The sequence below is a fragment of the Macrobrachium rosenbergii genome, chromosome 8, assembly GCF_040412425.1.
Source record: "Macrobrachium rosenbergii isolate ZJJX-2024 chromosome 8, ASM4041242v1, whole genome shotgun sequence".
Taxonomy (NCBI): domain Eukaryota; kingdom Metazoa; phylum Arthropoda; class Malacostraca; order Decapoda; family Palaemonidae; genus Macrobrachium; species Macrobrachium rosenbergii.
Window position 1 is genome coordinate 47772099 of NC_089748.1, and position 23114 is coordinate 47795212.

The window sequence follows — 23114 nt, forward strand, 5'->3', positions numbered from 1 at the left end:
CGACTGCGTGTTACCAGTGCACCATGAGGACGAGAGAGAGAGAGAGAGAGAGAGAGAGAGAGAGAGAGAGAGAGAGAGAGACTCCCCTAGACGCCAATCAGTAAATGCCAATTAATACCACTGATTCAGCAGCGTGCGCCAGACACACACTCACATCTTAATAGACGTGAAGATATATTAAGAAGCCTCAGATATCTACGGCGTTTATTACGAATTTGGAAAATCAGGAGCAAGAGGTGAAACTCCAATGCCTGCCGAGTAATCAGGAGATTGCTCATTTCAATGAAAACCGCGCAAGTAAAAAAAAAAAAATTGTGGTTTAATTGCCAAAACGCCAAAACCTGGACTTCTCCCAAAAAATAACACTCCTCAAAGTCTGTAAAATATCCATTAACAAAAGCTGTATCAATGACAATGAAGCTGGGTTTCACATTTGACCTCTAAACTATCATAAAATACCAAGCTGTTGAAAAGGTGTCAAAACTTTTTAAAGGCAAATGCCATTAACGACAATGAGGCGTGATACACAAAATTTCAATGTACATTTGGTCCGACGAATGAGACAAAGCTTCACATTCCTGAAACAGCTCTTTTCCACTGACAGTGAGCTTATATAAGCCTTGAGGCTTCATTTGGATATGAAGCCTATTGACAATTGGCCCAATGACTGCGGGACTCACCAGGAGACGGTATGGCGTGAAGCTGTCAATGTCTCCTTAAAACCTAATATATTATCAACTTTATTTGTAGATAATGTGATGACAGTGAAAAAGTGATAACATTATTCTAAACTGTAAATAAACGTGAATGGCATTGGTACTAAAAGTATATCACTTATTTTCCTTCCGTATTCACTTCTATCACTTGCAAGACCTGAAACATTGCTTGAGACTGAAATACACTTAGACTAGGCGTATGACGTTTAAAGGGAAAATATAAATTTATTACCTGCAGGTAAGAGATAAATGGGGAAAATGAAATGACAAATAGGAGGTGTGGTGAGAACTATCTACCCCGTAAGAAGAATTACTGAGTATCTGATAAGGGACATTACTTGGCAACGGTGAAGCATTGAAGTCATAAAAACAAAGATTATCCTTACGGGAAATTTTCATTCAAAATATATACAAACTTACAGAAATGTATAAAGTGAACATCTACGACCAACCTGCATCAAAAGGCACTTCAGTCATTGTGAAGCTTCAAGTAATTTTCAAACGAAAATGAGACTAGTCATCTTCATTAAGGCCCAATTTACTGACGTGTATTGCCAATTATCTACTATTCTCTGATTCATTATACAACCTGAGGTACCATGTGACGTGTGTACCTGGGGTCTGTGCCCTCTCATGCTCCCTAATGACTTAAGAGGGGAAAAAAAAAAACTACTTCTGTCAAAGTGACGTTATCATCCCCTGCAGGCTATTTTCGACTGACGCTAATCGAATCACCAAATACAAGATATACATAGAAGGAAGGAATACAGAATTTAGGTCAAAGGCCAAGCGCTGGGACCTATGAGGTCATTCAGTGCTGAACCGGAACGGTTTGAAAGGTGTAACAGGAGGAAAACCTCGCAGTTGCACTATGAGACAATTGTTAGAAGGTGGATAGCAAGATGGAAGAGATTATGAATGGAGGTACAGTAAAAGGAATGAAAAAGCTTGCAGCTAGGGGCCGAAGACACGCTGCAAAGAACCTTAATGCGGAGAACCTTAAGTAATGCCTACAGTGCACAGCGTGAGGTGCACTGACGGCGCTACCCCGCCACGGGGAATACAAGATATCATTCTAATTGCTCGTGGACGGTTATAGAAAGTAGCATTTTCACTCCTGGAATACTGAAATATTTAAACAGTAGTTTCTTTACTCAACAATGTAGAAATCATCAACCTTCGCTCGTTTCTGATTGTTTGCCGAATGCAAGATATAATTCTAAGTGCTCATGAACGCTTATGGAAAAGTAATATTTCTACTTCTGTAATGTCAAAATATTCAGGCAGTGGTTTACTTACTTTACAGTATAGAAACTGTCAATCTTTGCACGTTCTCAATTATTTTGAAGAAAACAAATTACTAAGCGATCTTAACGCTTGTCCAGTCTTAAAAAAAAATATATATTTTATGGAAAATGTAATTCCAACTTTTCTACAGTTTACTTTACATCTAATGGAACCCCAAGGTTGACAAACTGGCAATACAACTAAACACACATCACGAGACTAGAGCAATATGTAAATAACTGATGCTTAAGTGATTTTAAAATATGTTACCTTTTACCACTGACTTCAATAATATATATATATATATATATATATATATATATATATATATATATATATATATATATATATATATATATAATATATAAATATATATATATATATATATATATATATATATATATATATATATATATATATATATACATATATATACATACATACACACATACTTGATACAATATCTATAACAATCTAGATGCCCCACTGTTTGAAGTGAGAGGTTTATCACAGTCTTATGTCCACTAAATACGGAAAATAAACAAACATACAACAAATACCACATCCACAATGAAAGTCCAAGTTCCTGATGGTTGCACTAATTATACGTACAGCATTAATTATTCAATTCACCGAAGGAAAAAATGAACAAAATAAAAAAATGCTTAATTTGGGGCATCCAAAAGTGCACATGAAAGGTACCGTCACAAAAATCATTTCAAAGGCTGAGTCAGGCCCATTTTAAAGTCCGCTACTTTTAGCAACAGAGCAACCGAACAGAAAGCGACGTTAGATACAGGCACAAATTCCTCTTGGCTCAAAGGATGTTGCGTAGCCTATCACAATAGAATGGTGGAACACAAAAAAAGGGGTTCCACGGATAGCTACTTGGTCAGAATGGTTAGTATTAATAATCTAACCAGTTTAGCGAGTCGAATAAACACCCTCGGTTAGATGACAAGAATCTACAACCCAACCTTCTTTTGAAATTTATCAAACTTTCTGAGAGAACGACAATGGAATATCTTAATTTTCGAAAATGAAATGTTAATAGGAAACACTAAGACAACGAAACATCCTAATTTCGGGAATAAAATGCTAATTAACGTTTAATAACGAGATAAATGGTCAATGGCGTTGCTTTGCAATATGTTCAGTTGTAGCCTGGGGGACTGAAATGATTAGGCAATCCAGACGATTGAAAAAAAAAAAAAAAAAAAATAAGACAGGGTGGACCTTCATAAAAATACCTTTCCAAAACAATTTATTCTAAGCAGCTTCAAAAGTACAAGGTGCGTCCTTCATCACAAACTGAACTGAAAATACTGACATATACCTTCAAATCTTTACCAAGAAGTTGTTATCAAACAAGGTCAGCCTCCACTCCATGGAATTAAATTACCTACAACATACGCATAAGCACAACGTCCTCTACAATAATTGCTACCTCACGCATCAATGTTCTGGCCTTGGTTTCATTCGCTTTCTCGCGTCTTCAACTTTGGAAGTGGCGAGCCAACTTTCCTTTCTTCATCATTTAGAGTGTCATTCAGAATGGAGAAAGCCAAAAGTTATAATTAAGAGCCCTTACAACTGCTGCTTTCAAAAGTCCTAGACGAAAAAAGGAATATAAAAAATTAGGGGAAGAAAATAATGACCTCGTTCTACTTCTCATAACCTGCCACAATTTCGGAGGACTGGCTGAATTCCAAAACTAAAAAATAAAATAGAAATATATAAAATGAATAAATACCGAATACAAAATTGAATGATTAATTTCTGGACGGGTGCTTACAATAATCAAAGAGCTGCACCTCAAGGCTGCCTTACGCAATACCAATGTCCCAAAAACCAACTATAAATACAAGCTTCCTAAGGAAACGAACCACTGATCAATCGCCTTCAAACTACGAAACGATGAGATGTCAAACTTCTACTTACACAGCCAAAACATCGAGTAGACTAAACACGCAACACCCCGAAACCAATCTACCGTTGCAGATTCTTTCCAACTTCACACAAAGGAAACACTGATGAACTTCAAGAAAGGAATCGAAACACTGATGAACTTCAAGAAAGGAATCGAAACACTGATGAACTTCAAGAAAGGAATCGAAACACTGATGAACTTCAAGAAAGGAATCGAAACACTGATGAACTTCAAGAAAGGAATCGCAACTTCGAAAACAAATACAAATTTTCATGTCCAGGAACTGACAACAAAAACTTCAAACAAAGGCAACAGAATCAAACTTCAATTATTACAACGTAAATAAACTTCAAAGCCACCAGAAAAAGAACGTCACAAAAAGACAACAGGAACCGAAAACAAAAAAGATTACACAAAGGCAACAAAATCGAACTTCACGTACAACAAAACTGAGCTTCAAAGTCACAAAAAGACAAAAGGACCAAAATTCATAGAGAAAAGGCAGCAGTGTCGTTGGCTCAACCTGTATTCAAGGCCAATGGAGGACGGCCCTTCTGCATCAAGTGTAATACCCTTGAAGACGTTGTAGGGGCAGGGTTACCCGGCCCTCGGGGAGACGCCAGACAACTAAATGAAGAGAAACTTGGTCAGGGCACGACACAAAGATCACGAAGACACGGCTAACAGCCTCTTTCTCTCTCCTGAGAGAGAGAGAGAGAGAGAGAGAGAGAGAGAGAGAGAGAGCGAGAGAGAGAGAGAGAGAGAGAGAGAGAGAGAGAGAGAGAGAGAGAGAGAGAGAGATTCTAGTAACATTTATTCTAAAGTAGACCTAACAACACTCAATTGATAAAGGTGAAATAAAACTTTTAAAAAGTCACACAATAAATAAAAAAAAAATATTGTTACAACACACACACACACACACACACACACACACATACGCACGCGCGCCGGAAGGGAAAGACCAATCAAGCAACTCAAAACACAACGGCAAAAATGAAGATACAAATGAAACAAAAATCGAACCGCTGCATTATTAATGCTCTAATCGATCAGCCTTCACATGACTGGATATTTGCAGCCCAACCAAACAATCACCATCGCCAGACAGTCAGACCTTTGGTGTTGCTATGTCAGGGACGCAACTGCATCTCTTGACAGAGAAAGCCTCTTAGTAGTAGAAGTTGGACTCAAGAGTGTCTTACATGTCAAGATTCATCGCTAATCAATGTAACCTCTAATTCTACACTGGGTCTTCGTTGTTACATACAAAGATAGAGTTTCCCTTAACCTGTACTTCTACAATGGGTCTTCGTCGTTACACACAAACATACAATTTCCCTAAAAACTAAAAGAAAGTCCTTCTGCAACTGACATACCCTGAGAACGAAGAACGAACCTTCACATGCCGATGTAATTCAAATAAAATCATTCACATAAATTTACCGGAATATATTCAGATATTAAAAGGGGCGCGCAAGATGATACATAAAGCTAGTTAGTTCTAGTTCTTAGGGATTCTGAGAAGCTGGACTATCGGAAAATATTTTTAAGCTGGCGAGGAAAAATTTCCAAATTAATGCCCCCATAAAACAACTATATGGTCAGGGATAAATTTAGCTTTCTAAGTAATGAAGGAAATCCATTCAACTATATTTACTAGGTACAGGGAATGATCTAATGAAAACAACAGACTTTTTTTATGTATGTTTTGAAGAAAACAGCGCGAATATATCTGAGAAGTGCGACGCTAAATGGAAAAGAGAAAAATGTCAAATGAAAGCATTTCCACAATATGCTATTAAAATTGAAAACGTACTTAAAAAGTACCTAAAAATATGTTGCGTCTGCATGGATGAAACCAATGGTTTCTCCCGAGTGAAATTTTATATACATAATGTATGTGTGTGCGTGTGTGTGAAAGCAAGCCAAAGTTTCGGGTACTGACCTGCGAGAGGACGGAGATGTGGTCCATGTAATACTGATCCGCCTGTTGTCTGGTGAATCGGTTACAGAGACAGGATTTCCCAAGACCAGTGACGCCCTTCTCCCTTTCCCCGCCAGAGACGCCCACTACAGACACCACCACCTGCCTGGCCGCGTCACCACCTCGTCGAGCCATACCAACCCACACCACGCCCTCTCAGGCCCACACAAGGGGAGGCCAGCAGCCCAGGCAGGCTCTCAGAGGACGGCTGCACTCATTCTCAGATCTTACGACGTGTGATGGAAGATGATGCGGACGTCGCCGGGACCCGTACCCATGGCTGCGCTCAGTGCCACCTGGCCATGGCAAGGCACGCAGGAGGCGAAGAAGGAATCCCTCCGCTTATAGTCCGAGTTTTCTACGAATCGACTCTTACTTCGAATAAGGCAAAAAACAAGGATTCTCTCACCACTATCTATCTATCTCCGGCTATAATGTATAAAACGCATGCACGCACGCACACACACAACACTCGAACTAGCTAGCTATAGCTGCTACGGTATATATCACTTCCCCCAACGCCACTTGGCCACGTGCTGCTGGGGGTACACCATGCACGTGGCCCAAAGCAAGTGCTGACTGCTCGGAAGAGGAAAGGCCTCGACACACCCGAAATTCACAACGAACGAAAATAACACAGGAGATTCTCAGTGTGGAAATCGACTTCCTTCTGATCGCACCTTCTCGAATTGATCACAACCTTTTCCAAAGTTTCGATTGACTGACTCGTTCGGTTCCTATCCGGCAACTGATAACAGCAGCCCGTCGTCACTTTTCAGGCTTCCGACACAGAAGAGCGAGGAGTGGTAGCGAAATTCTGACGTGAGTCTTTTTTTTTTTGTGCACAATTTCAAAATCTGCCTTTAGGCTCTGTGAGCGATTCCGACTTATCTTCCAAAGGTCTGATAAATAACTTCACTGGGGGTTGAAGGCAACTTTGTCGTCGATCCCTTCGGCTGAACCAGTCCTTTCAACTTCCCTTCAATTTCTGCAGGAGGGGGCACACTTAAATGCTATGGGGACACACGAGGTGGCACAATCACACGCCTACATCGTCGGACACAGAGACTGTGACAGAGAGGGACGCCTGAGGGCAATGGGCGGTAGCAACATGTCGGCAGAAGTGGATGTCGCGGCCTCCCCTGGCAGGAGGCATCCTGGAGAATCCCTTAGGCCTTCCGCTGTCTCCCTGGTGTCATTCTGCTCTCCACCTGAAGCAAGAGGAAAAGTGTAAGCTGTTATCGGTGCTCATTTCTCTACAAGTTCTTACACTCTACTCCTTACGAGGACCAGTGAGACCAAGGTAAAAACCTCAATAGTTAATTTACGTTTACAGAGGAAGAGATTACAATCATCTTAATTATTAACAACTCAGTACCTTCACCAAAAAAGTAGCAACCATATTTGACTTAGATTTTATTTGAAATACATGGTATTGAAGCAAGAATCAATAAAATTTAAATCAATTAATAAAACTGTTTGTCAAAAGTTGCAAGAAAATCAATAACTGGACTTGTAAAGTGTTAAAACCCATATATTACGATTCCAAATCAATTTTTCTACCTCAGATTCAGTTTGATTGTCATAATGAAAAACAGCAACCGAATAAAAGTAAGAGAGAAGGGAAAACGAGTTTTTACAAAGAACAAACTATTAAACACATGTTTAAAGCACAATTATCCTTTACATAAGTACCAAGATCATTCCTCAGTAATTGTCAATGTTCCAAAACGAAAAATACAGTACTGTACACTGAAGGTCCCAACAACATTAACTTCGCAATGAAATGCATAACAGATCACGAACGACCCATAATCCCTACATCATTATAAAATTCAGGAATTATACATTTATGAAAGGGACAATAATTTCATTCCACCTGTACCTGTGACCTGTACCTTATCCAAAAAGACATTAATTCAGGGTCAGGATACATCCTCGGGTTCTAAGCAATATTTGTGTCAAGTATAAACTCTTATGAATTGAATATAGAAATTAGGCCAAAGGCCAAACTCTAGGACCTATGAGGTCATTCATCGCTGAAACGGTAACTGAAAGTAAAGGGTCTGAAAGGTGTACCACGAGGAAAACCTCGCAGTTACACTATGAATCAATTGTTAGGCGAGGGTGGAAAGTAAGATGGAAGAAAGAGAATATGAAAGGAGGTACAATAAAAGGAGTGAAAGGGGCTGCAGCTAGGGGCCGAAGGCACGCTGCAAAAGAACCTTAAGTAATGCCTACAGTGCACCGCAAGAGGTGCACTGACGGCACTACCCCCTCAAGGGGTATAAAAAATCTTGTGGTTATCCTTGTGATTACGGTTTACAGGGCAACGTGTGTGACAGAGAGACGAGGCAATTACTATATTACCACTGAACTTCGCTCGCGAGGGAAATTAACAACTGACGGGATTTTCCAAGTAAAATTAATTATTCATAGAACCCAGTGAATAGCAAAAGGGAGAAAAAAATGAAAGGCGAGTCCAGAAACAAGTTCCATATTGCATGGATTTATGTTCCAAGAAGTGGGCCGGAAGTGACTACATTTGAAAAATTATGGCTAGAGAAAAAATCATACTAATAATGGAATTGAAATTATATACATTAACCATGAGACGAAGGCAGGGAAAAGAACAGACACGATTAAGGCCCAAATACAAGATAATTAAAAGGAAGAACAACAGTGGAGAAATGATGAGAGCAAACATTAGAAAACATTTAAGAAAACAGCGAAAAAAAAAAAATCTTACACTTAGTTACATACCGAGCAAAACCACCCGAGGAAAATAGGATACTAAAACTATACACCAAAACAAAGGTACGCGAATCTAGAATCTAGGGATCAAGCACCAAACGAACAACGAACGTTAATATAAAAGAAGGGTCAGAGAATGAATGGAAGACCACCAAATCAATGAATGAACAAAGAATGAATGAGTGAGTGGAAAGAGCACTAAGCAAGGTAGGCTGGATGGTGTTGGGAACCGGCTTCTCTATCTCTTATTGATTTTGGCGTCTCAGGTTCAGGGAACATGGAAAACACTCTCACAGGAGAGAGAGAGAGAGAGAGAGAGAGAGAGAGAGAGAGAGAGAGAGAGAGAGAGAGAGTGAGTGGCATGGAAGGTGTAGCTAGGGAAAATATCTCCAAATATGGTTGATTAAATTCATCATGTATTACAGTATACTGCGAGACGCACACACACACACACAGAGAGAGAGAGAGAGAGAGAGAGAGAGAGAGAGAAATGGCATGGAAGCAATGGAGAGAGAGCAATGAGAGAGAGAGAGAGAGAGAGAGAGAGAGAGAGAGAGAGAGAGATGGCATGGAAAGTGTAGCAATGGAGAGAGAGAGAGAGAGAGAGAGAGAGAGAGAGAGAGAGAGAGAGAGATGGCATGGAAAGTGTAGCAATAGAGAGAGAGAGATGGCATGGAAAGTGTAGCAATGGAGAGAGAGAGAGTGGCATGGTGAATATAGCAAGGGAAAACATTTCCTAATATATCTGATTAAATTCACCACGTATTATGCTAAATGAAAGTCAGTAGAGGAGAGAGAGAGAGAGAGAGAGAGAGAGAGAGAGAGAGAGAGAGAGAGAGAGAGAGAGAGAGAGAGAGAGAGAGAGAGAGAATGGCAGGAAGGTGTGGCAAGGGAAACTACCTCCAAATAAGGTTGATTGAATCCATCATGTATTATACTAAACGGAATTCCGAGAGAGAGAGAGAGAGAGAGAGAGAGAGAGAGAGAGAGAGAGAGAGAGAGAGAGAGAGCCCTAATGCAGCCCTGTGAACTGACACAAGTAGCCCCCTTTATCGTAACAATAAGAAAACAACAGCATTTCTTTTACATTGAAACATTTCAAGTTCTGCGGGTCTACATTACTGGCTGATGGTCACTAGGACCAGAAGAGACATACTTCATACTGAGAGAGAGAGAGAGAGAGAGAGAGAGAGAGAGAGAGAGAGAGAGAGAGAGAGAGAGAGAGAGAGAGACTGGCACGGAAGGTGTGGCAAGGAAAACTAACTATCTTCAAATAAGGTTGACTACATCCATCATGTATCTAAATGGATAGGAGAGAGAGAGAGAGAGAGAGAGAGAGAGAGAGAGAGAGAGAGAGATAGCAATTTCATTACTAGTATTATTATTATTATTATTATTGCTCAAATGATGAGAACCATATTCATGTGGAAGAACCCAAAGGGGCCATTAACTTGAAATTCAGCCTCCAAAGAATACGGTGCTCATTTGAAAGACGCAACGTAATTTAACAAGAAATACAGAAAGAAGAGATCAGTTATTAGAAAATGAAAAAATAAATTAACGAATGTATAAATAAACAGAAAAACGTATTAAGAGTAAATAATTTCAAATAAAAACGAATGAGATGGGAAACCGTTTCCGGAACAGTCTGAGATATTGAGACATTTACAGCTCACACCTCACTCCGAATTCCAAATAACAATGTAAGCGCTCTAGAGATCTTGTAGTAATGGTTTCCAAACGATAGAGGCTCTCCCGTTTTCAATTATGATACGATGGAATGCATTCTGAAGAGTACTGATTCTCTCTCTCTCTCTCCAGCCTCGACCCAAAAGAGACGACCAACCATTACGCACATAATAATGTATATAATACACAGCTTGGGTCCACAAAGGGATACTGTACTGATAACGAAACACGCCCATGCCGTTCCTTTCCTCGCACGGTTCAGGGCTCGAACGCGGGTCGACTAGCAAGTGAGACCATCCAACTACCACTTTCTTTGCGAGGCCACAGAGAGGAGACTAGTCTCATCTAATCAGTTTTCATAATAGACTTAAAAAAAAAAAAAAAAGTAACATAATATTCATCAGGCTTTTTCGTTATCACGGCACCTAAGAGTTCGTAAGAAACGCATCGTTAGCCCTTCCATGGAAAGGGAGACATTTTAGAAGCCATAATCACGGAGGTTAAATGGATAAGTAGCACTTGAATTCCACGAACGTGTTCTTGCACACCGTTAACCCGTTCGCAAAAGGGGCGTTGAACGCAGCCCACCGAAATTAAGGCGCCCTCGGCTCAAACTAAAGACATGTACTTATCTTCTTCAGTAGGCGGGAAGAAGTGTTACTATTATTACCGATGGTCATTAAACACTTGTTCAAGTTTACTGTGTAAATGAAAAATTCCAGAAATTTGTTCTGTCATATTTAAATGATTGCAACTCGACAGTTCTCTCACGGGTTTACTGCCCTCATTTTAACCATTAAAAAAGTCATTCAGAAATTGGAAAGTATTAAAAACAACCTGAACAGATTTTTCGTTATATATATATATATATATATATATATATATATATATATATATATATATATATATATATATATATATATATATATATATGTAAAAGATGTGTATGTATGCATATATATGTATGTACAGTATGTATCTACAGAGCATATATACATATATAAACATACATATATACTACTATATATATATATAATATATATATATATATATATATATATATATATATATATATATATATATATATATATATATAATATAATACACTTCCTCCTTTAAACAACCAGCCCCCAACCTACAATAATGCTAGAAAATAATAAAATAAAATACCATATAGAAATCTAAAACAACGCACCTTCACAAGCAAATAAATCTCATCTCCCATTCATGGCATCTCCCCCTTTCTTTCTTCTCTTCTTACACACACACCCACACACAGAGTCTCTCTCTCTCTCTCTCTCTCTCTCTCTCTCTCTCTCTCTCTCTCCGTAATGCTTATTGATTTTTCAGCAACTGTACCCTCCAATGAAGGTCCAAATCTTAAAGAGGTACATCACACCTATGTGAACAAAAAGCGACCCGATTTTCAGGATACAGTAAAGGACGGGACGAGTTACTGCCTTCGAAAAAGACTTTCTGCAAGAAAAAAAAAAAAAAAGCCTTGAAATAATTTCGGATGAATTCTCCAAACGGAACTACCAAAATATCGTCATGGGATCAGTAGTTTCTATTTATCTATTTTTTTTTTTTTTTTTTTTTTACAACTGGTATGATGAAACACAAAATAAATTAGCTTGCCCGTCTGCCTGTATCATACTAAAAAGACAAGAGATATTACTAGAAAACAGTGAAAAATCACGTGTAATTTAAAAACAGAATCTTAATCATTTGGCTTTTCTCTACGCAACCTGACACTGATGATCGCCGTGTTTTATGGCTTCAGTCGATATTCCTCTCTCAAGTTATGTTCATGTAGTCAAATTATTAGACACACCATTTCGGCAGTAAACTGGCCAGCAGCAAAGGAGACTGGAAGAAGGAACTGAACCAATATCCATAGCCTCGAGGCAAATATCCTTGCGGTCGTCTTTTGTTAATTAATCAGCTAGCTTCAGCTAAAGTTACCAATAAAACAACAAACTGCATAAACGACCAAATTCTACCATAAGAAACCTTCAGAAAACAACCGCCAGAGACCAAAGGTCCACAAAGGCACTGCAATCAGGTTTCTAGCGACCCCAAGCACAAGGTTTCTTTCCTTTCTTCAGCAGGAATGAGGCCGTGAAAGTGCTGTCTAAGCCAAGAGGGAATTCTTACGAACGCCTAAGACGGATTAACTTTGATCGCCCGACGAATGTCAAAGACGCCTTGCTAAGCATTTTATCCTCAATTGCTTTGCCAAGGATGAGCAGCATAATCCCATCATTCCTGGGGACGACGTGGGCCTGGGAGGTTGTGCTTCAGCTAGGAGAGCCTAATCTAACTGATCTTAAACGTGTATATTTAGGTACGGACATGCCTGTAACAGATACACATAGCGTGAAGGCAAACAGCAATATCTCCAGTTTATGGTTGTCTGAAATTGAACTTTACTTATGTTTAATTTTTTCCTTTAATATTTAATCGGGTATTCCTTTTACTTCATTTTTATAAATCTGGCTTTAAGTGAGCAAGAACTTGTAGTCTGTCCGCCTACTGCTTCAATCCGGCCACAACAAAGTTCTGGCATTATTTTTTTTATTGTTCTGGATTACTACTGTTATAAATTACCTACAGAGTTCATCAATACATTTAACTTTTAAAATTATTTATATCCAGCCAATGTATTAAGGCCTTTCATTACTGGTAAAGATACTAGGCAGAAGAAAAAGCTATGGGGAAAACCCGCAAATCATATAAAATGGGCCACTGAAACATATTCGAAGCCATTATAGCCTTATATCTACTTGAAGATATGTTTTATAAGGGAATTATAGAAAAAAAATTGCAAACTATTTCTTTTGCTATCAAAATTCACTCACAATAAACAATATATATATATATATATATATATATATATATATATATATATATATATATATATATATATATATATATCTAAACAAATAAATAATTAAAACACAACATATATATATAGTTTAATTATATATATATATATATATATATATATATATATATATATATATATATAATGTGTTTAACCAGTTAATATATATAATATATATATATATATATATATATATATATATATATATATATATATATATATATATATATATACATACAGATAATCGTTTTCTAAAATGATTATCTCAAAATACATTGCTAATCCACCTAATCAAGTTTTAACAAGATTCCTTTGCTTATCTAGTGTAGATCTCTCGACAATTTTAAACAAGATCAAACCTAATGACACGCCAATTACCTCACAGTTATCTATGACAAATCAGTTTCAATTGTCGTAAGCAGAAATCAATTTAACGATCATTAAGATCATTCAAGACAACGAGGTCAAATCTGGTAAGTTAACTGTACATTTTTATTATTCTTTTTTTAGTTCCGTGACACGAAATATAACAAGTACTCTTATATAAGCTATCCAAGATTCTGACAGCAGAGAATTAAATACCATATGAAAATCATGTGAATTATTATTCATACATGATGTACAACCATCCCAACCGATTGGTCTCTGCCTTAAGAGCAAAAAAAAAATAATAATAATAAATAAATAAATAAATAAAAGAAAATAAATAAATCGCAGTCCAAAGGAAAATTGTAAACAAAAACAAAAAATATTCCTCAACCCTTCTCCTTCCTCGCAAAAGTAATATCACTCAACACTTATTTCCCTCTTTCCATCTCCAGAGCAGTTCCACATTTCACCTGAGTTTCGTGTCTCTGCAAAAGGACCTACTTTCGAGGCCTGCCTCTCTCTCTCTCTCTCTCTCTCTCTCTCTCTCTCTCTCTCTCTCTCTCTCTCTCTCTCTCTCTCTCTCATAAGCCTTCTTACGATAATGTACCTTTCTCATAACACACATTTTCCAGCACCTTCAATCATGGACTCTTAAAATGCCACAAGTTTTGCCCCGGTGCTGGAAATGAAATACAAGGAGTTCAGTAACATGCATGGCCACTTTCTGCGTGTCGGAGAGGGATAAACGGCCCAGAACTGATGTGAGGGTTAAAGGGAAAGTTTCTGGGTTTTTGTGATGATAAAATGATGAAGGTTTCAATTTCTCCGATTTTTTTGTTTCAATAAAGTGATAAAAGGTTTCAATTTCCAAGTTTTTTTTTTTATACTTTTATAACGAAAAAGCTCTCTTTCAGTATTATAATAATTTTAAACAGTTTACTAAGGAAATGTCATGTTCTTCAATCATGGATACAGCTGATCGAATTTTCAAAATTAAAAACAATTAACATTTCATCAGTCAAATGCCATTAATGAAAATGACAATCATAACTGCATAGTAACACAAATATCTGAAACACGATCATTCATTTGACCAATGTTTTTAATTCCTCCGATTTCTTATCTATGAATCTAACAGCACATTTGCTTCACGTCATCCAATGTGGATTTACTAGTTTAAAGCCAACTCTACGTTGCAAAGCAGATCAACATTCATGTTGCAAGAGAATGATCTAGAAAACACAACAAGTAAAAAAATGCGCCGAAGTTTCTTCGGCGCAATCGAGTTTTCTGTACAGCGTCTAATCAAGGCCACCGAAAACAGATCTGTCTTTCGGTGGCCTCGGTATAACGCTGTATGAGCCGCACCCATAAAACTTTAACCACGGCCCGGTGGTGGTTTATCCTATATCGTTGCCAGACGCACGATTATGGCTAACTTTTTAATAAAATAAAAACTATTGTGGCTAGAGGGGCGCAAATTTGGTATGTTTCATTACTGGAGGGTGGATGACCAACATCCCAATTTGCAAACCCTCTGAGCCCTGTGCAATTTTTCGTGGGATCTGAGGCATGCAGAAGATATGCGGACAGCAAAGTGTGGACAGAAATGCAGTGTGGACGGACAGACAAAGCTGCACAACAGTTTTCCTAAAGCAGAAAACTAAAGCCTTCACACCCGTCTCTCTCACAAAGTTTCTGGCCATAAACAAAGACGAGAACCTATCACGCGACAAAAGCTTTGGTTTGACAACTTAAATTTTTTCCTCTCAAAACGGATTTAACGCGAATTTCCGTCATGCCATTATGCACTAATATTATTATCATTTTTATTATTATTATTATTATTATTATTATTATTATTTCGGTAGATGAAACCCATTCACATGGAACAAGCACACCAAAGGGGCCGTTGACTTTAAATTCTTCAAGCTTCGAAAGAATGCTGGTTTCAACCTCCCACCGCAGACCCCACACTGCGGCAGTAACTGATCATGATACAGAGCCGGTGATTTTTTTATATCGCCTTAGGGGAGAACGCGAACTCGCGACATCCGAGCGGCACGTCACGACACTAGCGACCATACCGTAATATTATACGTTACCAGCTGATGAATCAGCATTCCTCTGATTAAAGCAAATCTGCCTTGGTAAAATGATCCCGGTTCTCTCTCTCTCTCTCTCTCTCTCTCTCTCTCTCTCTCTCTCTCTCTCTCTCTCCACGAACAATGAGTACCATTATATGTAACATCCTCCAACAAGAGACCCACTGACTGCCAAAATACCCGAATCATCAATTAAACACATTCATATGAAAAATGGCAAAGTGACAGCTGAACCATTGAAGAGACACAATGCTTTTAGATTTTTGTTGGGGGAAGGGCAGCAAAATTACCTAACCTTCCCCAACTTCTTAAAGAGAAGCTGAGCAATTAGGAAGTAATTAAAGTTGTAGGAGAATTTTACTCACATGTCACCCGAGAGAGAGAGAGAGAGAGAGAGAGAGAGAGAGAGAGAGAGAGAGAGAGAGAGAGAGAAGAGAACGCTACCTTGACCTTATTCTTTCACCCCAATAAAAATATATGGGAAATATATAATAGAGATGACATTTCCTGTAGTTGCAAGTCAAAGTTTTGACGTTGGGCAAGCACAACCTTTTCCTTTAATTAAATAACAAACAAATATTTCTGTCTTAAACTATTGTACCTTAAGCAAGTGGGTACCTCCTAATTTTTTTTTGGGGGGAGGGGGTTGGGGTTGATAGTAAGATGAAAAATAATAGCATCAGCACAAGTTATCGCATACTAAATAAAAAAAATTTACTTGATATGTTTGCGACACATAAATGGCCCAGATGGCAGCAATCTGTAATAAGGAGGTCAGGGTCAGAGTCACAGAATCATAAGCTGGGTATCAACTGACAGGGTTTCTTGACAGTGTGGGTATGTACAGTATATCATGATGTATTATGTATCTATCCCTTCTATGTCAAAAGTTACGGGGTACGATCGAGTTATGGAAAATATATGAAAATCTGAACTATTATTAAGGCTGCGTCAATTCTGAAATCTGAACTAGTATCAAGACTGCGTCAATTTTGAAATCTGAACTATTATTAAGGCTGCTTCAAATCTGAAATCTGAGCTATTATGAAGACTGCGTCAATCTTGAAATCTGAACTATTATTAAGGCTGCGTCAATTCTGAAACCTGAACTATTATTAAGGCTGCGTCAATTTTGAAATCTGAACTACTAAGACTGCGTCAACTTTGAAATCTGAACTATTATTAAGACTGCGTCAATTTTGACATCTGAACTATTATTAAGACTGCGTCCATTTTTTATTCTGAACTATTATTAAGGCTGCGTCAACTTTGAAATCTGAACTAGTATTAAGACTGCGTCAATCTTGAAATCTGAACTATTATTAAGACTGTTTCAAATCTGAAATCTGAGCTATTATTAAGACTGCGTCAATCTTGAAATCTGAACTATTATTAAGGCTGCGTCAATTCTGAAACCTGAACTATTATTAAGGCTGCGTCAATTTTGAAATCTGAACTACTAAGACTGCGTCAACTTTGAAATCTGAACTATTATTAAGACTGCGTCAATTTTGACATCTGAACTATTATCAAGACTGCGTCAATTTTGACATCTGAACTATTATTAAGACTGCGTCAATTTTTTATTCTGAACTATTATTAAGACTGCGTCAGTTTTGAAATCTGAACTAATACTAAGACTGCGTCAATTTTAAATCTGAACTAGTATTAAGACTGCGTCAGTTTTGAGTTTTGCCGAGATCCCTTCCACCGTGTATGAGATGAAATGACGAGGTAAGCGTGACAGACATATTGGCTTACTGACAGAAGTTCGTACAATTTCCTTTCACGCACATCTATGCATAACGCTTCACCTTTTTCCAAGTTTGAATTAGATCCGTTCAGCTATGCAGGAGTTGTGATGAAAAGGTAAATGTGATAGATACACTGGGAAACAGTCAGATGGACGTCTCCCTTCAAGCAAAATAGTACATGAGAGTCTACCTCTGCATCTGGTTTGACCAGAATGTCTTAAATCGTTTAGGAAGAACAAAAAGTAACAGTGCAGTGACAGACGACCTAAACGACAGACTAACTGACCGAAGGACTGACTGTTGAGTAGACAGACGAATAGACAGACAGATGGAGATAAAAAGTATAGACCACATAACTTTATCAGTATAAGAGACGATAAAATCTTCTCCATAAAAATGCTTTGCCACTCAAAGAATTAACTGCAATAAAAAAGGTATTTTTTTCTCTTTACGACTGGTCGACCTCAGGCATTTTGTAAATAAATATTTGATCCTCCTATCAGCATGTTTCTTGCTTACAGTGTACCAGTCTTTGGGACTTGAAGGTAGGTTTTCTCTCTGGTTGCCTAGGTGAGGAGGGCAATTGATTCTCTTCAGTTTTCACAGAGAATGTAAATATCCTTGTTTGAGAACTCTTCAAAGATTTTAATTGTCTTCCTCTTCATGGCATACGGCTTTGATCTAATTTATGCATCCAAAAGAATTGCATAAAAAAATTCTAATTGGCCAAATAACCAGACCTAAAAGAAACAAGCCGTTCAAAACACGCCGTTTGGAAAAAAAAAAAAAAAAAGTACAAAATGCGCTGAAGTTTTTTCGGCGCAGTCGTGTGTTCTATACAGCGTATAATCAAGGCCACCGAAAACAGATCTATCTTCAGTGGTCTCGGTATAATGCTGTATGAGCCGCCGCCCATGAAACTCTCAGCCGGCCGTGGCAGCCTGTGTTGTGGCGTTGCACGATCATGGCTAACTTTAACCTTAAATCAAATAAAAACTACTGAGGAGGCTGGAGGGCTGCAATTTGGTATGTTTGATGATTGGAGGGTGGATAATCAACCAATTTGCAGCCCTCTGGCCTCAGAAGTTTTTAAGATCTGAGGGCGGACAGAAAAAGTGCGGACGGACAAACATAGCCATCTCAATAGTTTTCTTTTACAAGAAACTAAAAAGCTAACTTCCCTTTTAAAACTGAAGTTCCCAGGTACAAAAACTGCAGTGTGTAATATTACTAACAATACACATGCATTTATTCACTTCAGTATGCTCACGAATTCGCCAAGTTAAATAAGGAATCTAAAACTATTTCTGATATTTTGCAATACAAAACAACACTTAATCCAAAACCTAAATGTTTAAATGCAAAGACATCTCACCAGAGGCCCAAGGCTTAAGGGGCCTTGCAACGAAGGGACGGAATTATCATTTAATTCTTCTAAGATCCTGACCCAACAATCTTCCCTGAAAATCAAGTTTAATGATTTTAATTAAACGAGGAACATTCAACTGAAATGGTAGAGGAAGGGAGGAACCAAGGGTGACAGAAAAGAGTCACGTGAGGAGTGGCCGCATGGAAACCAGGATTCCACAAATAGATGTTATCAAGACGATGGTTCCCCTTCCTGACCTTGACCAGATACCATATCGCTGAGTACTTGACCAGTCTAAAGAAAGAAAATTGAATTAAATTCGATATAGAATTTAGGCCAAAGGACAAGCACTGGGACCCATGAGGCCATTCAGCGCTGAAACGGAAACTGACAGTAGGTTTGCAAGATGTAACAGGAGGAAAACCTCGCACTTGAACTGGGAATCAATTGTTATGAGAGGGTGGAAAATAAGATGGAAGAAAGAGAATATGAAAGGAGGTGCAGCAAAAGAAACGAAAAGGGTTGCAGCTAGGGGGCGAAGGGACGCTGCAAAGAACCTTAAGTAGTGCCTACAGTGCACTGCATGGGGTGCACTAACGGCACTACCCCCCTAGGCATAAAGAAAGAAAATGAGCTGGAACGTGAAATTAAATGAAAAGGAAAAACTACATCTTTAAAATACTTATTGTAGTAATGACTTTTTCTTTACAAACATAATAACAAGCACAGTGATCATTTGTGCTTGTAAGAACACTTGTGTACTGCTATTAACAATTCAATAACACCTGTAGTCACATACTAGAATACCGACAACGTGCAACGTACATACGAGAAACCCTAGCATTAAAAAAAAAAAAATCTTTAACGAGCACCAAAGAGGCTAGGTTCCATCCCTCTACCAAAAGCCCTCACACTCCAAATTCCAAATAAAAGCCCCTACCCCCTTTACAGCAAATAAAAGAAAAACTGAGCAACATTAATCCGTTTTTCTACTGGGGGGGTCCCTGAATCCAAGGTCTACAGTAGTGGCTGAAAGGTAATCCACGACCCAGTATTGATTTCTCATTCATTCAACTCGAGGAGTGTCTCCAACATCACCAATTCCCCTCCCCCTTTCCTTCCCCTAACACCCCACGCCCCTTTCTCCAGGTTTCCCCTCATAAGGGCAGAGGTAAGGGATGGAATTTCAGCAGATTTATGTATATGGGGGACTCTGAGAGTGTTTGCCGTTGATGTGTGTATAGCTATACGTAGCGTATCAGAGCGAGAGGGACTACCAATACAAATATGTGAGTAAAGTCCATCACACACACACAAACATATATATATATATATATATATATATATATATATATATATATATATATATATATATATATATATATATATATATATATATATATATATATACAGTATATATATATATATATATATATATATATATATAATTACATATGTATATATATATATATAAATATAAATATATATGTGCATATTATATATATATATATATATATATATATATATATATATATATATATATATATATATATGGTGGAGGAAGGGCAGACAGGAGAGAGAGAGAGAGAGAAATTAAAGGCTACAGGCTGAATTGTACAGAAAGTCAACTGTAACGAAAAGCGCACTGATATATATATATATATATATATATATATATATATATATATATATATATATATATATATATATATAAAATATATACTGTATGTATAAAAATCTAACTGTGCAAACAAGCTTTTCCCATCTCACAAAGCCTTACAAGTAAAACGAAAATTCCCCAGTTGACATGTTGATAGGCATAAAAAAAAAAAAAAAACCTTAAGCAGATTAAACATTCGGCTCAGCATGCATGTGTACTTCAAGAGACGGTGCAAGAAGACACGAAGAGAACTTATCCTGCGTCACGTATGACAGGTCCATTACCTGTTCTGGTTTATTTTTCAGAAGGAGCGACGGGAACTAGATATCTCCAAGGAAGATTTTTTGCGTCTCGACGCACTCGGTCTTATGCAGCTTGGAAAATTGAAAAAATTTACAATTCTGAACGATAAAGAAGGAAACGTGGAATTATTAAATTCCGACATGGTAACGGAGCGGTTGCCGTGTTTTAATTGTATAATAATACTGTATACACGCGTAAATAATAAGTTCTATAAACAGATGGTGACAAAATAATGTGTGCACATAAAAATACATAATTGCATACTGAGAGAGAGAGAGAGAGATGATTTCAACTGTCAAATCACGAGCAATTTCTCGCGATAAAAACTGACTTGACCAGATAAAATACCTTTGCCGTTCCTCCATCAGGACACTCAGGCATTCTGAGGAAATTTCTCCGGGAATAAAAATCTAAAATATAACTTGAAAAACAACAGAAGGAAACAATTCATGAACGCCAGATGAAATACAAATATCGTCATGCATTCGACAGTCGCACCGCAACAGCAGTCTGTACGTCTGTACCAGACCATTCTGAGTCTGTAATCCCAAGTCAAATATATAAGTTAGGGACCTTATGTTCACACAAGATGTAGCTCTACAAAAACACGACCACGGAACACTACCAGAAAAAAAGAAAGGAAAAAAAAAAAGGATATCAGCCGTGGCTTTTCCATCTTCACTCTCCTGACGCAAACCACGAACTTGGGGCTCACTAGCTGAGCGGATGGCCTCTCTAGGCGAGGCACTTTATAGGTGCTTCCAAGGTCCAAAGACCTTAAAAAAGGCCCAAAGACCTTGGATGCTTCTACACAGCCCTTTCTCGGCGGCGGGAGAATTCCATATCCCAGAACTCCATATTCTCTGGCACAGCGAGAGCGACAAATTTCTCAAACGCGATGACTTGGAATCGAAAACTGGGACTGAGAATTTCTTTCTTGGGCTTATTGGTACAAAATATACGATTTGATTTATGAAAATTTTCCTATAAAGCCAAGCACTAGGGCACTTTCAGCCACTCCTTGCTTGCAGTGAAATGAGGGAGTTGGAGTGGTTGGACAGCAACACGGAAGAAACAAGTGGGAACGGAGGTAAAGTAAAAGGCGAAAAAGTAGGTGATGCCAGGGGCCGAATAGACGCTGCAAACAACCTTCAGCAATGCCTACAGTGCACTACGTGAGGTATACTGGCATCACTAACCCACTACAGGATGGTACAAAAGATCAGTCGCAGAAAAAAAAAAAACTAAACCCAACTGTCTTCCAGTTATTGTTTATTATGATAACCAGACTTCAGTCTCGACTTAAGATAACCGTTAATTTAATTTGGTAACTTCTGTCACATAATCTTAACTGGAATTTTTGTACATGCATCAACTGTAATATGAACCTAGCCTATCAAATATCTAGGTAGCTCAGAGCAGCACTGCTCTATAAGACGGATCCTGAATACAACCTAATGAAAAAGAAAAAAAAAATTCCTTTAAACTTGTCATATTCATGAGACTCATATGACAATCGAACAAGCCAACATGAACTTGACACTTCCCTTTGACGTCAAGATAATTAGTATTTAAGAGACAATTCATTTTACTTTTCCTTCACTTTCCTATCTTCTTGTATGTAGCTCATCGAAATGTTGGTATTTGACGTAAGTGCTGCTAGGTGTTTGAGAGAGAGAGAGAGAGAGAGAGAGAGAGAGAGAGAGAGAGAGAGAGAGAGGAGAGAGGAATATAAGGGGAAATTACCTCCGAATAAGACCGATTAAAAACATATTATGTAGAATACCCCCCTGGTATTGAAAAAGGACAACTCATCCCCTGTACTAAAATTACCTTTTCCACAAGTGAGGTCAACGGAAAGTACCTTTTATTTTGTAGTAACCCGGCAGATTAATTAACGTCGTTATAGAAATCACGCTGCGTTAATCCATACTGCAGAATACACAGACGTTGGACAATGACTTCCTTTCAGTTAGAGAGAGAGAGAGAGAGAGAGAGGGCGCGCATCTATATTTCATTGCTCATAAAAACTTGAGACATGAAGGTGCATGAAATACTTTAAGTGCAAATGGCATCACGTGGCATGTAAGGTCGCGACAGCCAAGATTAGCGTATATCAAATATTTCCTTGTGCCTCAGGGGAAAAAAATAAAGTGTGGCTAATAATTAGAATCCTTTCTCTCTCTCTCTCTCTCTCTCTACTATCTTATTGCATACAACCCTTAGACAATCTGTACTTGTAGTTTCGCCACTTTCTGCCGCCCCCATAAAAATCTTAAGTGGGCGCCGCTCTCAAGGCCAGCG

At 38.1% G+C, this 23114-nt stretch overlaps 1 protein-coding gene across 1 annotated transcript in view; it reads right to left on the reverse strand.

Moving 5' to 3' along the window:
- The window catches only part of RhoGAPp190 (Rho GTPase-activating protein 190), a 218402-nt gene that overhangs the window by 176785 nt on the left and 18503 nt on the right, over positions 1–23114 (reverse strand). The window contains 1 exon segment of the mRNA XM_067107727.1: positions 5882–7131. Within this exon segment, the coding sequence (XP_066963828.1) occupies positions 5882–6055 (174 nt within the window). The 5' untranslated portion in view covers positions 6056–7131.